This window comes from Ammodytes marinus (genome assembly GCF_949987685.1).
Source record: "Ammodytes marinus genome assembly, chromosome: 1".
Classification (NCBI taxonomy): domain Eukaryota; kingdom Metazoa; phylum Chordata; class Actinopteri; order Uranoscopiformes; family Ammodytidae; genus Ammodytes; species Ammodytes marinus.
Window position 1 is genome coordinate 4,012,084 of NC_137230.1, and position 21,729 is coordinate 4,033,812.

Here is a 21,729-nt window from a genome sequence, read left to right on the forward strand (position 1 = left end):
CTTATCTATTAGGAATCCTTCAATCATTCTCACGCATGTAGGGATATACTTTATATAGCAATGCATCCCAATGTGTTTACTGGAAAGGGCACCCTTTGGAAAACTGCCATGTAGTGTGGCATTTTGTCCATCGTTAAAACACATTATTGAATGTTCTTGCTATGTTTTCCCATGTGAAGGGCAGCCAATAGGGCACAACCTCTCATTGTTGCCACCCTTTAGTTTAGTGCACTGTTTAACGACATAAGGACAGTATTTGGACATCACTGTGTACCATTAGTTTAATGGTGAAAGACACCTCTTACACCTACAGCTGTTAGGGGTAAACTTATTTTTCAGTAACAATGAAACAAATGTTTCAATAATCCAATTTATTCTCTAAAATTCTGCAGCTGAAGGGGATTTTGCTATAGGCCTACATTTCTTAAATTACCCACATCTGATTTAGCACCTTGGAAAGTTCTATATAATCCAATGATGTCCAGACTTCCTGGGAGGCTTTTCCTTTAAAAATAAGATAATGCTAATGTTACCTCATCTCAGGTAACTTAAGAAAATGTGAAGGAAAACTTTAGTTATCCAGTAAGTGATTTTTATAAACCTTTTTCGCTACCAGACCTTTTGCGTTTTTACTGCTTTTTTTTACCTGCACTCATACAAAAACATTCTGACTTAAAAACAACAGTTAGGTTTGTGTGTGTGTGTGTGTGTGTGTGTGTGTGTGTGTGTGTGTGTGTGTGTGCGTGCGTGTAATTTTAAGTAATTTTATTTTTTTAAATCCACAGTTAGATTTTCTTCGAAAAATGGATGGATCATTTTGCAAAATTCACCATACATAGAAAATATAGATTCAACACATATTGACATGTTCAGTGTTCACTCTGTGACACCATTATGTTTAAATGATGTTTCCATAAATTAGTGTGGGCCCCTTTTGATGTTGGGTAGTATTTTAGCCTATGTATGGGATTGTATTATTGTTTGACATTTTCTTTAAGCATGGTAACCATAGACTGTATATAAAAGCTGCTAACGTGGTAACTGGCAACATGTACTCAGCCTCTATTGTGGCTCATTGACTTATTTTTGGACTTTTTGTGCTGTTCAAAAATAAATCAAGAAACATTTTGGCATCCGGTCACCACTATACATTCCTATTGACGAATGTTTTTATCAAAATAAAATGCAATGTTACCATTTCCTCTTTAAATGTTGTAAGTAAAAAATAAATGTAGCCTAGGCTAATGAAAGCCGTTATGTAGCCTACACTTAGGTTGCGTTCCGAATCGCATACTTTCTACTATATAGTATGTAGAAAAAAGATTTAGGATGTCCCGATTCTTGTGGCCAGATTTAGGATGGTTAGAATACCCGGATGGTCTACTTCATGCGGCCAAGATTGTTAGTGTTGAAAAGTGCATCCTATTTGGGCGATTCTGACCCACAATCCAGTGCGCACGTGAAGTGATGTAACATCGAGGAAGCCTATAGGTCCATGTTATGAAAACAAACGGGGATGCGACGGATATAAAAGCAAGAGGCAAGATCAAGGCGCAATGTTATGATGAAATAAGAGAGAAAAGTATGTCCCAATAGTATGTCTACTGCATCCTAACTAGACTCTTTTTATCGTCGGATGTAGTATGTAGAATAGAAAAAAGAAAGAGTATGCGATTCGGAACGCAACCTTAGTTAGTCCCCTCGAACGGAAGTAGCTGCAATTTATTTTATTGTGAAGGATTGTGTGACATACATCTGGTCTTATTTTGTGAACTCCCGGAGACTTGACATCTTGAGCCAGCTGTTGTATAGTGTTGCTTCCGCGTGGGTCACATGGTCCCGGTCCATGCGGAAGAGAGGAGGCCGCATGATGATGGAGCGCACAGCGAGCTGCGAACACCGCGAGCGCTTTGACCGTGTCACAGATGCGTACAGATGTTTAGTGACGGGAGCACGTCACAGCCACAGCGCTGCGGAGCTGGCGGCTGTGATATCCTCCGGGGTGAGTGGACTGGGTCCGCATTCGGGCAGACAGTGTTGCAATGTTGACAGTGTGGAGTTGATCTGCATCAGCGTGACTCTGGTGGAGAAGATTGCGTCCAGCCTGACGTCACAGATTCCCCTCAGCCTGACGTCACAGATCCCCCCCACAGTAGTCTCTGCACGCTGCGTGGAGATCCTCGGGCTGTTGTTTCAAGACCTGGATCTCATGCAACAACTCGTGAGTGCAAAACTTTTCCTTAGTACAAAAAGCACCAAGTCATTTCAAAGTGATACATGTTGTGCTGCCTTCTTAAAAACCCAATCGCACCTGATAGGTCCAGCACTTCCAGGCTGAGGACCAGATCATCTCACACCTGGCTGCCAAGACTGTCACCACGTGTGTTTTCTACCATCTACTCAAATCTGTGAGTAATATACTGAAGAGCTGAAATGAAAATTGGCACCAACTAGTGGTCATAGGGGGGAATAACAGGGGGCTTCATACCTCAGGAGGGCTTCTTACCCCGGTTTACCCTACATTTACTCAAGTACTGTGCCGTCCTATAATAAACACTTGATTTCCTCCAGGGTTTAGTCAGCCCAGTGTGGCAGCAGAGGTGTGTGCAGGCCTTTCACAGCTCCAGCCCCGGCACTCAACTGGATGCCTGTCTGTGGTCACTGACTGAGATCCTAAAGAGGCTTCTCAGAGGAGCTCATCCAGGTAAATCCAGTTTGGTGATTAACACTGTCTGTGTCTGGTGACTCTGGTCCTTTATAATTTAACTTTATTTATTTATATATTAACTTTTTGGAAGGCGGGGCTTAAGGAGAAGGCTCTAAAAGAGGAGATTCCGCAATGGCACTGTGAAAAATATAAAAGTTTTTTTTCATAATATGTGACCTTTAAATAATAATGATGGGTACATGGGCAGATATTCAATTCCTTAACAGGCATCTTTGTTTATTTCTGACCAGCAGCCTTTTTTTGTAATGTAAAATGTTTTGGGGGCGACTGGCTCAGTTGGTAGAGCGGGTCGCCCGATGATCAAAGGGTTGGAGGTTCGATCCCCGCCCTGCCACCTGTGTCAGAGTTGTTGTGTCCTTGGGCAAGACAGTTCACCCAACTTGCCTCGTGTGAATGTCGATAGTTAGCCTGCTATCGGTGTATGAATGTGTGAATGGTAACGTGGGAAAGGAAAACAAAAAAAAACCTATTGTTTTTATTTACATACCTAAAAGATGAATAACTTATTAAAATTGTTGCGTATCAGCATCTGTATATGTATGTTGTGACCAACATTGCGGGCCTGGAATTGATAGAGCAAACCCAGGTTGCTTGCAGTGTGTTCCTCACTGTTGTTGTGTCTAACCTCTCATTCTGATGCATGTATTTGATCATCCACCAGATCTCCTCAGGAATCTCGTGGCTGCGTTTGACTCCAGCCTGACTGTGCTTTGTTCAAAGTTTCTCCATGAAGAGAGGGGAGAGTTAACACAGGGTTCCCCCACCAGCAGTAGCAGACGGTGGGGAACAACATTGTGCCTAGTGCTGGACCTGCTGGAGGTTCTCACTGCTTCCTGCTCCATGTTTGGGGCCGGTGGTGGTGTGTGTCTGAACAGTCAGAGAATCACCCACGTTCACGCCCCGGCTCTCCTTTCAATAATCAGCCGCTCCTCACAGGCCTTTGTGAGGAAGCGAGCGCTGCTGCTTCTGAAGAGAGCCATGCTCCAGAAGGCAGGAGAGGACTGGGCTTTGGGAGAGGTGCCGTCCCCCGGGCCCGACCATGAGCACCTCAGCTCGGATATGAACACGCTGGCTGAGAGCGTGCTAGCGGCGGTGGATGCTAACTGGTTGCAGAGCGTGGTAGTGGAGCCTGCCTCTTCCTTCGGGGGGAGCAGGAGCGCCAGAGGGGCCCAGGGTCAGACAGCCGACTGTGTGATGCTCCGAGCTGTCAGCCTGCTGCTTCTCAAGTCCACAGAGCTCCACTCAGCTGGGGGAACAGGTGAAAATCCATGTGGAAAAATACCCAAACATGCTCTGCGTTCCAAATCACATACTTTTTCTTTTTACTTCACTGCAAACTAAAGTACAGAAGAGTTTTAGGGCCACGGGAGAGAAAAAAAAATCAGATAAGGAAGTTGTTTTTTCAAATTTAGTCAAGAAATATCTAGAATAAAGACAAATACTCTAAAATGCTTTTGGAATTAGTGGAGCATTTATATTTTCAGCATACTACAATTGACGTGCATGTATTGGGACATCCTAAATCTTTTTCTGGCATACTAAATAGTAGGGAAGTATGGGGATTGGAACGCAGGGACGGGGAAGCTGTTGTGTTTAATGAAGGACTGATCTCACAGGAGAACAGTCTGAATGTCTTGGTTCCCCTCAAAGCAATGAGTTGGGAATGGATTTTTAACTTATGTAAAGTGTCGAGAGTTTGATTGAAGCTGCTTTGGTTGTCTGATAGGTAAGATGAGAACTATGGTTTGCAAATCTGACTATCTGACATACATGGGACAAGATAATAAGGCACAGCAGGTGAATAGGGTAAACATTTCAACTTATAGATATCACCATGAAGCTTTGACACTGACAGTTCATTTTTTACATTAAAACGTGTTGTGTCTGAATAGATATGCAAATATGGCAATATCCAAAGAATGATTATGCTCACATTTGATGTTCTTAGATGGTAAATGGACTTGACTTATAAAGCGCTTTTTAGCCGGATTTCTGAGTCCCAAAGCGCTTTACCTTTCTTACACCGATGGCAGTACTGGTCGGATTCAAACCCGGGTCTGCTACAAGGCGTGAGCCTCTAGGGGGACGCTCTAACCACGGTGCCACGAGCACCCCCCCTCCCCCCAACTGGGATCATTTGACAAACGTCCATCAGTGGCATTTTGAGGCGAGAAAGTGATAAATGGACTGTATATATATATTTTCGATTGCTGTTTTTCTTTGTATAATGAAAAAAACACAAGGAAATATGTACACTTTCATTTTATTTGAAAATAGCGACGCGAACAATAAAAAAACAAAACTGAACTGTTATATTAATGTGGCAACTCTTATAATGCTGTAATGCAATCTTGGACTGGGAACACAGCTTTTATTTGAATATTTTTATTATGACAAACGGTAATAAAATAATTTATGAAGATGAAATTGCATCAATTTCATGGTTATTCAATACATTTGGCAAATGCATTATTAAATGAACAGTTCAAACATATTCTATAAGCCTTTTTTAAATGAATGTGGTTTTAATATATGCACTTAGTTAAAAAGTGTGTAGTTACATTTTCTAAGACAGTCAAATATGTATAATTTGTGCGTAAGCATGGTCTGAGGAAGTTCTAAATTTGTTCTCAGAATAGGAAGAAATTCAGGTACGAAAAAAATGATAAATCACTGATTTGTGCGTTAATCGTTCGTACTCATGCTTTAAGCACAAACCGGTGTTTACGCACTGTTAGTAAATGAGGGCCAATGTTTTTGCCTGCTGTATCTCGCCTTAAGAGTATTTGTGCCTTGATTTCCGTCCGTTTTTCATGACTAAAGTGTACGCTTTTCAGAACAGATCCAACACAAGCAGCAACACAGGAACACACTAGCATTTCTTATGGGTATAGGAAGTACTGTAAGCATAGGAACTCTTAGCAGACATTATTCCAGCATTTCCACATCGGGGTGCACACCTTTCACTCTATACTATGCTGACCCCCTCACTGTTTGTCTGCCAGCAGCAGGAGTGGACAGTGCCTTAAAGGTCTACGGGCTTCTCCAGAGTCTGTGGAGCTTCCTGCGCGCTCACAACGGCCGGCTGAGCTCTCTCAGTCACCTCTGCTCCTGGGTCAGTCTGCTGTTTGGAGAACAGGACGACGACATGATGGAGGCCGCCAAGGCTCTGCTCTCCATATTCCTCCATCACAGGTACAGCACATACCCAGAGGTGTAGGGCTGTGTACGCCATATATTCCACATAGTTCAAGGAAAAAAACAGAGCTGAAAAACAAGTTGCTGTTTAAAGATCTGTGTGGTCTTATACATCACTTCACATTATATTGATAATAAAACTTTAATTCAAATTCAAAAACCGCACATTTTAAAAGCAATTAGCCGTACTGCGCCATCTACTTGTGTGGAGGTTGTACTTCACATCCCGTTTTAAACCTGAATTTGTCCCTGCGTTCCAATCCCCATACTTCCCTACTATTTAGTATGCCAGAAAAAGATTTAGGATGTCCCAATGCATGCACGTCAATTGTAGTATGCTGGAAATACATAAATGCCCCACTTATTCCAATAGCATTTTGGAGTATTCATCTTTATTCTTGACATTTCTCGACATAATGAAAAAAAATCTGCCTTATCTGATTTTTTTTCTCTCTCCTGTGGCCGTAAAACTCTTCTGTACTTTAGTATGTAGTGTAGTAAAAAGAAAGAGTATGTGATTTGGAACGCAGGGATTGTTTCTCTAAAATATGGATACTGGAGCTGACGATACTATACAGATCACCAAAGTAAATATCACAGTATATTGCCGTATCGATATTTTTGAAACAGCCCTAGCAGTCACCAACATGCAAACAAGGTTGATAGGGAAAAGTGTTGGGCTGAAATGCTGTTATTGGTTTTATAACAAATTATATCAAACTTATTAATGTCAAGACTTCTTTCTCATTGTGATGGAACACCTTTCTCCAACAGCATTAACACGGCTCAAGGCTTTCCACTATAACCCTGGAAAGAAAGGCAGCATGTTTTGCTTCTTCATTGCCACATTGATAATTGGTTCACAAAAACATTAGCTGGATTGTTTTAATTTTAATTAAAACAGACAGTACATTGTGCAATGTTATTGTCTGGTTAAAAGAGCAGATTTTCACCTGTAATTTAGTTATTTTTTTAATATATATATGCCTGGAAAATTGGGTTTGTGAATAATGTATTTCAAAGGAGTCTAGAAGGGTTTTTAGTGCGTGTAATCTTGTTGTCATGCAGATTAAATGGACAATGAGCTGTTAGTGCAGGCTACTCTCAGGTTACTTCTTAGAGTTGGGTGCACATTCAAAAGGTCACTGACTAACAAGGTCAAATAAACAGTCCCCACTTCCAAATCACATACTTTTTCTTTTTACTACACTACATACTTAAGTACAGAAGAGTTTTAGGGCCACAGGAGAGAAAAAAATCAGATAAGGAAAAATTTGTTTTCATTATGTCGAGAAATGTCAAGAATAAAGACTATTGGAGTTAGTGGGGCATTTATGTATTTTCAGCATACTACAATTGATGTGCATGTATTGGGGCATCCTAAATCTTTTTTTGGCATACTAAATAGTAGGGAAGTATGGGGATTGGAACGCAGGGAGTGTCTCCTCAAAGTGTCCCAGTGCACACAGCATGTCTGTCAGTTTAAAGGCCAGGACACACCGGCCCGATAATCGGGCGTCGGACATGGTCGGAGAGTCTGAAGGGGGCGGGGACACAAATCTGTTTGGTGTGTTCGGTGATGTCGGCCGTCGTAGATGTCGTCAGGCTTTTTTTCAGCCAGAGCAATCTGATTGGTGGAGGGCTCGCCCGTCTCTGCTCTGCCACGGCAGCGGAGCAGATATTAGTTTCACTTTTGTCAAACATGATTTAGGAAGCTATCGATAAAATCGGAGAATGTTCTGATTGTTATGTAGGCTCAACACAATCAGCACATAGCATTAGATTGTCCGTGCATGACGTTTTCACATGTTTTCAGAAATAGTCAAGGTAGTTTGGGCGAGGAGCGGCCACAGGTGTGTGTGTGTGTGTGTGTCTGTGTGTGTCTGCAGCATGCATTCTCTCCATTGTAATGACAGCCTACATTATGATAACAGCTACTTAATGTCATCCGGCGCAAGCGCAGAACGTACGGCAAGCCGGTAGTCGGCTCGGTGTGTTCTTCGCATTTTTTTCACCGCGTCGGGGAGAATGAAGCTGCCTGCATCGGCAGACTCCATTTTCTGGCGACGGTCAGTAGTCGGACCGGTGTGTCCTGACCTTAAGGTCAGTGGGCCACGCTCAGCATACACACATTTAAACCCAGCTACTGCTCTGTGGCTTGGGATGGGATATTACCTCAAGCTGCATTGAGATTGTCACAATATACTAACCTTTAAAGGTCACATATTATGCTAAATGCACTTTTTAAATGTGTTCCAACATATCCATGGGTCCACGGTGTGCCTAGAGACTGCCAACATATCAAAAAAAATAACAATCTCTCCTTTTCTCACTCTCCCCCTTTCTGAAACCCCCACCCCTCCCCCCCAATATACTCCGTTCATAATTCTCGCGGTTTATGACGTCATAAACTGCACAGCCACATCCCCATATTTTCTTTATATGTCCATGCTTCCCCCCCACATTAGTAACCAGAAATTTCCACCGTGCAGTAGTCTATGATAACCCCACCCCCCCCCATTTCTTATTGGTCCACGGCCCCGAGATCCTCTAGAAAATTTTCCGAGCGACAGCCATGTTGCTTTCCCCGCTAAGCGACAAGATGCCCATAGTAGCCTACAGCCTGAATGTTACATACACCAACACAGAATGCTTGTGCTCATACTCCACTAATTTACCTTAACCACAGCAGTCTATGCCTCGTTTTTAATAACACAACGGATAGGAAGCTACTTGTGGGTTTTTTCAAACAGTGAAACTGAAAGAAATGTTTTTATTGGTATTTTTGCCTGACTGGTGTATAGCTATTTAGCTTTGGGACAAGCATTCAGCTTTTGCTCATAAAAACATAATTCTATTCCCCACACCAGTCTGGAAATGCCTTGTTTTTAACTGGACAAAGGATTGTAACTTAATAGTTTGGAAGTCAACTTTGAAGATATTTTTTTCACTGATTTTAGTGGTATTTCTATTTTATTTTATCGTCCGAGTCTTATTTTTAGCGTTAGCGCCCATGTAGCTTCGGTTGTAGCACCAAGTTTTGCTCATAACACGCTGTTTATATTCCCCACAGCAGTCTGAAAATGACTCGTTTTTAACATGACAAAGCATGGGAAGATATTCCTGTAGAAATCAAACTTTGAAGCTACTGTTTTCACTTGTTTTAATCATGTCAGGTCATGTCAAACTGTTCAAAGTATGGCTTAGCTCCGGCCGGGTAAACACTGTGTTCGCAGTCACGCAGTGTCTCTCTAGTATCGCGAGTCTGCAACGATTAATCGAAGAATCGATTATTAATCGATTATTAAAATAATCGCCAACTATTTTGATAATCGATTAATCGCTTCAAGTAATTTTTTAAAAGAAAATGTCCAAATTCTCTGATTTTAGCTTCTCAAATGTGAATATTTTCTGGTTTCTTTAATCCTATTATGACAGTTAACTGAAATATCTTTGTGTTTTGGACATAAAAATACATTTGAGAACGTCAACATGGGCTTTGGAAAATTGATCAACATTTTTCACCATTTTCTGACATTTTACGGGCCAAAACACTGATCGATTAATCGAGAAAATAATCGACAGATTAATCGATTATCAAAATAATCGTTAGTTGCAGCCCTAATCGCGAGAGCACGGCAGAGACGGTGGGAGAGCCCCATGGACATATAAAGAAAGCCCGGCAGAGAGGTGGGAGGGGCCAGCCAGATCGCACAAATATAGGTCATCCTGAGACCAGAGGACAATCGGGGTATAGAGGCTTGCTAGAATAAATGATCTGAACGGGTTTTTCAGCAAACATCTAAAAAAACAAGTATTAGGGACTACTTAGACCATATAAAATTGACAGCAAAGTGCATAATATGTGAGCTTTAAAGAGTTCATTAATATTAATATTTTTTGTATATATATATATATATACAGTATCTCACAAAAGTGAGTACACCCCTCACATTTCTTCAAATATTTCATTATATCTTTTCATGGGACAACACTGAATAAATGACACTTTGATACAATGTAAAGTAGCGTGTTTACAGCTTATATACAGTGGAGGAAATAAGTATTTGATCCCCCACTGATTTTGTAAGTTTGCCCACTTACAATGAAATGAGCGGTCTATAATTTTAATGCTAGGTTTATTTTAACAGTCAAAGACAGAATATCAAAAAGAAAATCCAGAAAATCACATAAAAAAAAGATATAAATTATTTTGCATTTCATTGAGGGAAATAAGTATTTGATCCCCTACCAACAATAAAGGATGCTGGCCTCCACAGAACAGTCCTTTAACTTTAAGAAAGTTCTCCTGATCTCAACTCGTTACCTGTATAAAAGACACCTGTCGTTAACTCTATAAAAGACACCTGTCCACAGAATAAATCAGACTACAACCTCTCAATCATGGGCAAGACCAAAGAGCTGTCTAAGGACATCAAGGACAAGATTGTAGACCTGCACAAGGCCGGAATGGGCTACAAGACCATTGGTGAGAAGCTGGGTAAGAAGGAGACAACTGTTGGTGCGATTATTAGAAAATGGAAGAAGCACAAAATGACCATCAATCTCCTTCGGTCTGGGGCTCCAGGCAAGATCTCACCTCGTGGGGTCTCAATGATAATGAGAACGGTGAGGGATCAGCCCAGAACTACAAGGCAGGAGCTTGTTAATGATCTCAAGGCAGCTGGGACCACAGTCACCAAGAAAACCATTGGTAACACACTGCGCCGTAATGGATTAAGATCCTGCAACGCCCGTAAGGTCCCCCTGCTCAAGAAGGCACATCTGAAGTTTGCCAATGAACACCTGAACGACTCAGAGAATGCTTGGGAGAAGGTGATGTGGTCAGATGAAACAAAGATTGCAAAGATTGAGCTATTTGGTATTAATTCAACACGCTGTGTTTGGAGGAAGAGGAATGCTGAGTACAACCCCAAGAACACCATCCCCACCGTCAAGCATGGAGGAGGAAGCATTATGCTTTGGGGGTGTTTCTGTGCTAAGGGGACAGGTCGACTTCACCGCATCGAGGGAAAGATGGATGGGGCCATGTACCATGAAATCCTGGCTGACAACCTCCTTCCCTCAGCCAGGTCACTGGATCATGGATGGGTCTTCCAGCATGACAATGACCCAAAACATACAGCAAAGGCAACACAGGAGTGGCTCAAGAAGAAGCACATTAAGGTCATGGAGTGGCCTAGCCAGTCTCCAGACCTAAATCCCATCGAAAATCTGTGGAGGGAACTGAAGCTTGGAGTTGCCAAGCGACAGCCTCAAAACCTCAAAGATTTGGAGAGGATCTGCAAAGAGGAGTGGTCCAAAATTCCTCCTGAGATGTGTGCAAACCTGGTCATCAACTACAAGAAACGTCTGACCTCTGTACTTGCCAACAAGGGTTTCTCCACCAAGTACTAAGCAATGCTTTGATAGGGGATCAAATACTTATTTCCCTCAATGAAATGCAAAATAATTTATATATTTTTTTTTACGTGATTTTCTGGATTTTCTTTTTGATATTCTGTCTTGCACTGTTAAAATAAACCTAGCATTAAAATTATAGACCGCTCATTTCATTGTAAGTGGGCAAACTTACAAAATCAGTGGGGGATCAAATACTTATTTCCTCCACTGTAACAGTGTAAATTTACTGTCCCCTCAAAATAACTCGACACACAGCCATTAATGTCTAAACTGCCGGTTACAAAAGTGAGTACACCCCTGAGTTAAAATGTCCAAATTGGGCCCAAAGTGTCAATATTTTGTGTGGCCACCATTATTTTCCAGCACTACCTTAACCCTCATGGGCATGGAGTTCACCAGAGCTTCACAGGTTGCCACTGGAATCCTCTTCCACTCATTCATGACAACATCATGGAGCTGGTGGATACTGGAGACCTTGCGCTCCTCCATCTCCTGTTTTAAGAAGCCCCAAAAATGCTCAATAGGGTTTAGGTCTGGGGACATGCTTGGCCAGTCCATAACCTTTACCCTCAGCTTCTTTAGCAAGCCAGTGGTCGTTCGGAGGGGTGTTTGGGGTCATTATCATGTTGCAGTACTGCCCTGCGGCTCAGTTTATGAAGGGAGGGGATCATGTTCTGCTTCAGTATGTCACAGTACATGTTAGCATTCAATGAACTGTAGTTCCCCACTGCTGGCAGCACTCATGCAGCCCCAGACCATGACACTCCAACCACCATGCTTGACTATAGGCAATACACACTTGTCTTTGTACTCCTCACCTGGTTGCCACCACACACACTTGACACCATCTGAACCAAATAAGTTTATCTTGGTCTCATCAGACCACAGGACATGGTTGCAGTGATCCATGTCCGTAGTCTGCTTGTCTTCAGCAAACTGTTTGTGGGCTTTCTTTTGCATCATCTTTAGAATAGGCTTCCTTCTGGGACGACAGCCATGCAGACCAGTATGATGCAGAGTGTGGCGTATGGTCTGAGCATTGACAGGTTGACCCCCAACCCCTTCAAGACCTGCAGCAATGCTGGCAGTATTCATACGTCTATTTTCCAAAGCCAACCTCTTGGTATGACGCTGAAAACGTGCACTCAACCTTCTTAAACTGGGCCGCAGGGCAGTATTGCAACATGATAATGACCCTAAACACACCTCCAAGACGACCAATGCCTTGCTAAAGAAGCTCAGGGTAAAGGTTATGGACTGGCCAAGCATGTCTCCAGCCATAAACCCTATTGAGCATCTTTGGGGCTTCTTAAAACGGGAGATGGAGGAGCGCAAGGTCTCTAATATCGACCAACTCTGTGATGTCGTCATGAATGGGTGGAAGAGGATTCCAGTGGGAACCTGTGAAGCTCTGGTGAACTCCATGCCCAAGAGGGTTAAGGTAGTGCTGGAAAATAATGGTGGCCACACAAAGTATTGACACTTTGGGCCCAATTTGGACATTTTTTCTTAGGGTGTACTCACTTTTGTTGCCTTCAGTTTAGACATTAATGGCTGTGTGTCGAGTTATTTTGAGGCGACAGTAAATTTACACTGTTATACAAGCTGTATACTGACTACTTTACATTATATCAAAGTGTCATTTCTTCAGTGTTGTCCCATGGAAAGATATAATGAAATATTTGAAGAAATGTGAGGGGTGTACTCACTTTTGTGAGATACTGTATATATATATATATATATATATATATAATATATTATATATATATATATATATATATATATATATATATATATTATATATATATATAATATATTATATATATATATATATATATATATAATATATTATATATATATATATATATATATATATATATATATATATATATATATATATATATTATATATATATATATATATATAATATATATAATATATTATATATATATATATATATATAATATATTATATATATATATATATATATTATATATATATATATATATAATATATTATATATAATATATATATATATATAATATATTATATATATATATATATATATATAATATATTATATATATATATATTAGTGGTGGGCCGTTATCGGCGTTAACGTGCTGCGTTAACGCAAGACTCTTATCGGCGATAAAAAAAATATCGCCGTTAATCTCTTATTCCACCTCCTGTTCGGCTCAGGGGAGATAATAATAGCCGGGGGCCGTTGTTGACACTTGAGGAGCCTTTATTCTCTCACACACCCGCCGCTCTCTCTCTCCATCACTTGCCCACGACACAATCGGGTATTGGAACGCAGGGTGGGTGTGTGTGGCCACCGGTCGCCACGTGACTATAAGTTTCCAAGTTTTAAACACTTCTATCTCTTCAACGTCAACGTCACCGTACCCGAATCCTAAATATCCCCATAGCAGACGCTATATTTCATCGGGGGGGAAACTTTGTTTTGCGCCACAGTTCAGCCGTAATGCTGCTGCACACACACACAGACACAGACACAGGCGCACACACACACGCTGCATGACAGAGACGAGGGGCGCTACCAAAAAGACGAGAGGAGCGGTTGGAGCAGTTGGAGCGTTTAGAGACACATGCGTGCACATTTATTTACATAAAATCGCAATCGCAGTCATTTGTGCAGTTATGTAAAATGTTTCACTAAGGAAAATTACAGAAAAAGTAACGCACAGTGACTTTGATGAGTAACTTTAATCTGATTACTGGTTTGGAGATAGTAACGCGTTAGATTACTTACTGAAAAAAGAGGTCCGATGCCGGTAACGCGTTTACTAAGTAACATCTTGTTGAACATTATTTATTTTCATCACCAATTATCATAGTAGAACAGCTTCCTCAAGCAGTTTGTGATGCATGTTGGAAACAGGAGATGAGCCCCTGGTCTGATGCGCCACCTGGCTTGAGAAACACGTTCTCAAAGACTTACTTTGAGTCATTATTTAGGGAGCACACACATATTATGAATGAATTCAAATGAGCCATTTTAATCTAGATTAATCTAGATTAATTCCAAAATTAATCTAGATTAATCTAGATTAAAAAAATTAATCTATGCCCACCTCTAATATATATATATATATATATATATATATATATATATATATATATATATATATATATATATATATATATATATATATATATATATATTATATATATATATATATATATTATATATATATATATATTATATATATATATATATATATTATATATATATATATATATATTAGTGGTGGGCCGATAACGGCGTTAACATGCTGCGTTAACGCCAGACTCTTATCGGCGATAAAAAAAATATCGCCGTTAATCTCTTGTTCCTCTTATTTTAGCGCGGATGTATACCTGGCCGAATTGCACTGTAGTGCACGAGTCAGAACGAGTCCGACTTCGCACCTGTGTAGCCTACCACATCAAGCTTCCCAATGGAAACCTCGACAAGACTAAGGTTGTTTGCACCTTGTGCAATGCGGAATTGGTTTACTGTAGGAGTTCTAACAGTCTGTGCTCTCGGAAGCGGCCGGGGCATGCGTGTGTGCAATGGGAGAGCTTTGTGTGGAGAGAAAAAAAAGAGGCAAGGGAAATCGCCAAAGCCAATGCATAGCCTCGACTCATTAAAGGTTGAAAATCACTGAATTACACAACATGTAGGCTAGCCTATGGCTTAAGGCTATGGAAATCATTATGGAAACAATATTTTTTTTTATCAGTGATAGCTCAGCTGATCTCGTTGCTATAGAGACCACGTCCGTCCGCTTTGTTTGACAACTGACAGAGCTGCCAAGTCTCACCCTTTTGGCCGTGAGACACACTCATATCAACCAGCTCACACTCTCACACGCTAGCCTACAACTCAAATTTCTCACGTGGAGAAGTTAATCCCCAAAATAACGATTGTTTTGCGGGACTTTTATTTTGACAGTCTTATATTGAAAAGCTAACGGACATGAGTTCCGTGACATCCTCTTTCTGCACGCAAGTTAACTTGATGCATTAGGTGTGCACCTGCACAGGAGATGAGCCCCTGGTCTGATGCGCCACCTGGCTTGAGAAACACGTTCTCAAAGACTTACTTTGAGTCATTATTTAGGAGCACACACATATTATGAATGAATTCAAATGAGCCATTTTAATCTAGATTAATTCCAAAATTAATCGATATTAATCTAGATTAAAGAAATTAATCTATGCCCACCTCTAATATATATATATATATATATATATATTAGTGGTGGGCCGTTATCGGCGTTAATGTGCTGCGTTAACGCAAAACTCTTATCGGCGATAAAAAAAATATCGCCGTTAATCTCTTATTCCACCTCCTGTTCGGCTCAGGGGAGATGGTTCCCTCCAGGGCCGATGGCTGTTCGCCGTCAGGGTGAACCCCCTTCCGTGTGTTCTCTGGTCGGGTAATAATAGCCGGGGGCCGTTGTTGACACTTGAGGAGCCTTTATTGCAGGAGCGAAGCTTCTCTCACACACCCGCCGCTCTCTCTCTCCATCACTTGCCCACGACACACACCACCTGGCTGCAGGATCGCTAATGTAACACTCAGCGCCAAACCCCCTTCACAAATCTGTCTATTCAATGTTTACTTATGAATGTATTCATGTACGTAACTCTGACATGTACATAACTTAATTTATTGTTAATAATATGGTCTGTTTATAAATTCGGCATATGATTAAAGCATCTAAACGCCCGTAATCATGTTAAACGTTTACCGTTTTTAAGTTATTAATGCCACTCGCTCCCGCAGATACACAGCAGAGGGAGGTCTTATATTCAGCCATTGCTAAAGGGAGTGCTGTATTATGGAACGGCCGCTGTGGTACGAAATTCCAGTCTCAACAATGTTTCCTACACGAAATTATAACTCTAGCGTCTACAGCCCGTTGTTTTCATGTAGTGTAACTTGTGTAATGTGTTACATTATTCAGCTGTTGCCGTGATGTCGGCTAACGCTGATGCTAATGATAACTAGCTCTCCGTCGCACAATAGACTGTAGGTTGGTGTTGCAGCCAGCTGTTAGGTGAAGCGCTGTCCCACAGGTAAAAGCCATGGACCTATAAAGCCTGTCCAATATTCACTCTAGTCCAGCTTCTTGAAAAGTTTATAAGGACTTTATTATTTATGTAAAAATTATATTTAATGTTTCACTTGAAGCACAAAAGTAATGGCTTTATTTTCTGTTATAGCCTATAGCCTACCCAACAAATTAGTTTTTTCGTTTTTTTTAAGCACAAAAAACAGTGCAATGTTGTGATTTTTAGCCTTATATCTGATTAAATTGTTAGAATATTATTTGTTCGCAATAATTAGACACTCGTTCTGATGACGAAATGAAAGCCACCTGGCTTGAGAAACACGTTCTCAAAGACTTACTTTGAGTCATTATTTAGGGAGCACACACATATTATGAATGAATTCAAATGAGCCATTTTAATCTAGATTAATCTAGATTAATTCCAAAATTAATCTAGATTAATCTAGATTAAAAAAATTAATCTATGCCCACCTCTAATATATATATATATATATATATATAATATATTATATATATAATATATTATATATATATATACTTCGGCAGTGGCGAAGTGGGTAGGAAGATTGCCTCTGGAGTGCAGGGTCGGAGGTTCGATTCCCCGCCTACCCGCCACATGTCGAAGTGTCCCTGGGCAAGACACTGAACCCCAAATTGCTCCCGATGGTTCACACAGCGCCTTGCATGGCAGCTACTGCCATCGGTGTATGAGTGTGTGTATGAATGGGTGAATGTGGTAAGATATGTAAAGCGCTTTGGGGCTGAGAAAATCGGCTAGAAAAGCGCTATATAAGTCAAGTCCATTTACCATTTACCATATACAGTATCTCACAAAAGTGAGTACACCCCTCACATTTCTTCACATTTTTCTTTATATCTTTCCATGGGACAACACTGAATAAATGACACTTTGATACAATGTAAAGTAGTCAGTGTACAGCTTGTATAACAGTGTAAATTTACTGTCCCCTCAAAATAACTCGACACACAGCCATTAATGTCTAAACTGCTGGCAACAAAAGTGAGTACACCCCTTAGAAAAAAATTACAAATTGGGCCCAAAGTGTAAATATTTTGTGTGGCCACCATTATTTTCCAGCACTGCCTTAACCCTATTGGGCATGTAATTCACTAGAGCTTCACAGGTTGCAACTGGAACCCTCTTCCACCCATTTATGACAGCATCACAGAGCTGGTGGATATTAAAGACCTTGCGCTCCTCCACCTTCTGTTTGAGGATGCCCCAAAGATGCTCAATAGGGTTTAGGTCTGGAGACATGCTTGGCCAGGCCATAACCTTTACCCTCAGCTTTTTTAGCAAGCCACTGGTCGTCTTGGAGGTGTGTTTGGGGTCGTTATCATGTTGCAATACCACCCTGCGGCCCAGTTTACGAAGGTTGAGTGCACGTGGTCAGCGTCGTACACAGAGGTTGGCTTTGGAAAATAGACGTATGAGTGCTGCCAGCATTGCTGAAGGGCTTGAAGGGGTGGGGGGTCAACATGTCAGTGCTCAGACCATACGCCGCACTCTGCATCATACTGGTCTGCATGGCTGTCGTCCCAGAAGGAAGCCTATTCTAAAGATGATGCACAAGAAACCCCACAAAAAGTTTGCTGAAGACAAACAGACTACGGACATGGATTACTGTAACCATGTCCTGTGGTCTGATGAGACCAAAATACATTTATTTGGTTCAGATGGTGTTAAGAGTGTGGAGCGGCAAACAGGTGAGGAGTACAAAGACAAGTGTGTCTTGCCTAGAGTCAAGCATGGTGGTTGGAGTGTCATGGTCTGGGGCTGCATGAGTGCTGCCAGCACTGGGGATCTACAGTTCATTGAATTCTAACATGTACTGTGACATACTGAAGCAGAGCATGATCCCCTCCCTTCATAAACTGGGCCGCAGGGCAGTACTGCAACATGATAACGACCCCAAACACCCCTCCGAACGACCACTGGCTTGCTAAAGAAGCTGAGGGTAAAGGTTATGGACTGGCCAAGCATGTCTCCAGTCTTAAACCCTATTGAGCATCTTTGGGGCATCCTCAAACGGGAGATGGAGGAGCGCAAGGACTCTAATATCCACCAGCTCCTTGATGTCGTCATGAATGGGTAGAAGAGGGTTCCAGTTGCAACCTGTGAAGCTCTAGTGAACTACATGCCCATGAGGGTTAAGGTAGTGCTAGAAAATAATGATGGCTAAACTAAATATTGACACTTTGGGCCCAATTTGGACATTTTTTCTTAGGGGTGTACTCACTTTTGTTGCCAACAGTTTAGACATTAATGGCTGTGTGTCGAGTTATTTTGAGGGGACAGTAAATTTACACTGTTATACAAGCTGTACACTGACTACTTGACATTGTATCAAAGTGTAATTTATTCAGTGTTGTCGCATGGAAAGATATAATGAAATATTTGAAGAAATGTGAGGGGTGTACTCACTTTTGTGAGATACTGTATATATATATTATATATATATATATATATATTATATATATATATATATATATATTATATATATATATATATATATATATATATATATATATATATATATATATATATATATATATATATATATATATGAACAGGGACCATGTTCAAAATACTTTCAACTCAAACATCAGAAGGCATGCTCCACCCCCCGGCCCATGGCCCTGCAGCAGACCCAGGTTCGAATCCCGCCAGGGTCAGTTCTCTGCTGTTCTCTACTTTTTGCCCCATTTCAACTCTGTCTCTCCAATCTGTCTAATAAAGAATAAAGAAAGATAATAAAAAATTATCTTTAAAAAAATGTTTTAAAGAAAGAAGGCATGCTCCATCCACTACACCACAAGGACCCCCGCGACTTTACCTTTTCAGCAAATAAATCCATGCAATCAGCTGGTGCAGTCGAGGGTGAGCAGGAGTCCTGTCTTCACAATGAGCTAACCTCTCTCTCTCTCTCTCTCTCTCTCTCTCTCTCTCTCTCTCTCTCTCTCTCTCTCTCTCTCTCTCTCTCAGACAGTGTAGTGGCTTGTCTGGTGGTGCTAACCTCTCTCTCTCTCTCTCTCTCTCTCTCTATCTCTCTCTCTCTCTCTCTCAGACAGTGTAGTGGCTTGTCTAGTGGTGCTAACCTCTCTCTCCCTCTCTCTCTCTCTCAGACAGTGTAGTGGCTTGTCTGGTGGTGCTAACCTCTCTCTCTCTCTCTCTCTCTCTCTCTCTATCTCTCTCTCTCTCTCTCTCAGACAGTGTAGTGGCTTGTCTAGTGGTGCTAACCTCTCTCTCCCTCTCTCTCTCTCTCAGACAGTGTAGTGGCTTGTCTGGTGGTGCTAACCTCTCTCTCTCTCTCTCTCTCTCTCTCTCTATCTCTCTCTCTCTCTCTCTCAGACAGTGTAGTGGCTTGTCTAGTGGTGCTAACCTCTCTCTCCCTCTCTCTCTCTCTCAGACAGTGTAGTGGCTTGTCTGGTGGTGCTAACCTCTCTCTCTCTCTCTCTCTCTCTCTCTCTCTCTATCTCTCTCTCTCTCTCTCTCAGACAGTGTAGTGGCTTGTCTAGTGGTGCTAACCTCTCTCTCCCTCTCTCTCTCTCTCAGACAGTGTAGTGGCTTGTCTGTTGGTGCTGTGTTGGAGGCGGCCTGCGCCTCCGGCTGTAACCCTCACTGCCACTTCCTGCTGCTGCTCCGGAGCATCTCCTTCGACCACAGCATCCTCCTGGACTTCCTCATCTCCACGGAGACTTGCTTCCTGGAGTACTTTGTGCGCTACCTCAAGTACCTGAGGGCCGACTGGCAGGGCTTCACCGCCGCGGCTGGGGGAATCAGCCATGCGTCGGACCGTCGTCTTTCACCGCGGCCGTCACAAAACGCCTCCGGTGACGTGTTTAAAGTGAGACGTAAAGGTGAGCGAGATCCGGTTGAATGGAGCGCCTGTGCCCGGCCCACAGCTGTCATCTCAACAGAAGAAGTGACCGTCTTGGCCGCCGGGCTTCGCCTCGTAGAGTACGGCAGTTCGGACGACTCTGATCCAGAGAACATGGAGGTTTCTCAGGGTGAAGCAGGGAAAAGCGTGTTGAGTGCCTCAGAGATTAGTTCACCACCAGCAACTATCCCAGAGAAACAATACCAGGTATCCAACGTATCGAGAGCACCCGAGTCCAGGTTGGCAAGAAGCCCAGAAGGGTCATCTCTGCCGGGGTTACGGAGTGGGCAAACCTTATGTCCAAACGGGAACACTCAGTCAGGACGGGTGACCCTTGAGCCGTGGGCCAGAGCGGTGCTGTGTCTGTCCGAGCTCTCAGCGCTGGTGACCAGGCTGCACACCAAGAAACTCTTCCCATACAACCCGGCCTCACTCCTAAGGCTCTTAGAACAAGTTGAGAAATGTTCCCAGCAATCACATCCCTTTACATTTTAATAAACAATAAAGATTATGCAACGTGTTTTGTTTCGTGTGTGTGTGTGTTCTCCCATGGATTTAAGGCAGGTTAACAAACATCTCTGTGCTAATTCCCTTCTACAGATCAGCCCAGTCCAATGTTAGAATAACTCAAACAAACAAAGATTCACACTCCGTGACTTGGAATGTTTCTCTACCTGCCTTTACCCCCAAGTGCATGCTGGGACCTGCACGTGGCTAAAGGAAAGGTATTGCGATAAAATGATTAGTCCATAAAACTAATGTTGTTCCACTGACACAGATGGACTTTGATAAGCAGTTCTAATCATTTGGCCAAAAATCTCTGTTAGAAGTGCTCTCAGTTGATCTTTAGAACATGCATGGGTAAGTTGGCTTTGGTTCATCACCAGTTGGCACTCAACATTCCTTTGGCCATCTCCTGTGAGTCCAGCAGGTCCTTTTATTAGTCATGTGCTGCACTATATTGACCTAGAGAGGTTTCCAAACACAGTCAGTTAAATTCTCTGTAGATGTTTTCAACACGTCACAGATTAAAAAAATAGTTTAAAATGTGATAAGCATAATAAAATACAAATTTACAAATTGCCAGACATTAAAAGAATTACAGAAGTGAGATTTTCCCTCCTAAGCTAAGAGGTCCAATCATTCAATAATTCCCCAAAAGAAAGTGACAGTACACTTCGATATATTTATCTCTGTAATATTCTTATGACCCCTTCAGAACTAACTAAGCCCTAGTCAATTGTGCAAAATGAACACGGCAACAAGCAGTACCAGAATACAAGAGGATGACATACTAAAAAACATACTAAATTAAGAAGACGACTTTAAAGTTAACATCCTGGGATTGTAAAATATACATATGTTGGGGTGCTTGTGGTCGGAGGCTGGCT

The 21,729-nt window shown here is 41.8% G+C and overlaps 1 protein-coding gene across 1 annotated transcript; it reads left to right on the plus strand.

The window, feature by feature from the left end:
• Positions 1-1,846: 1,846 nt before the first annotated feature.
• lins1 (lines homolog 1) lies at positions 1,847-20,833 on the plus strand (the record flags this gene model as incomplete). The annotated part of the gene is made up of 6 exons (XM_080046055.1): positions 1,847-2,221; positions 2,319-2,408; positions 2,572-2,704; positions 3,390-3,986; positions 5,734-5,923; positions 20,014-20,833. 6 exons carry the CDS (start codon positions 1,847-1,849, stop codon positions 20,831-20,833), a joined length of 2,205 nt encoding a protein of 734 aa, XP_079902181.1.
• Between the last annotated feature and the right edge of the window lie 896 nt (positions 20,834-21,729).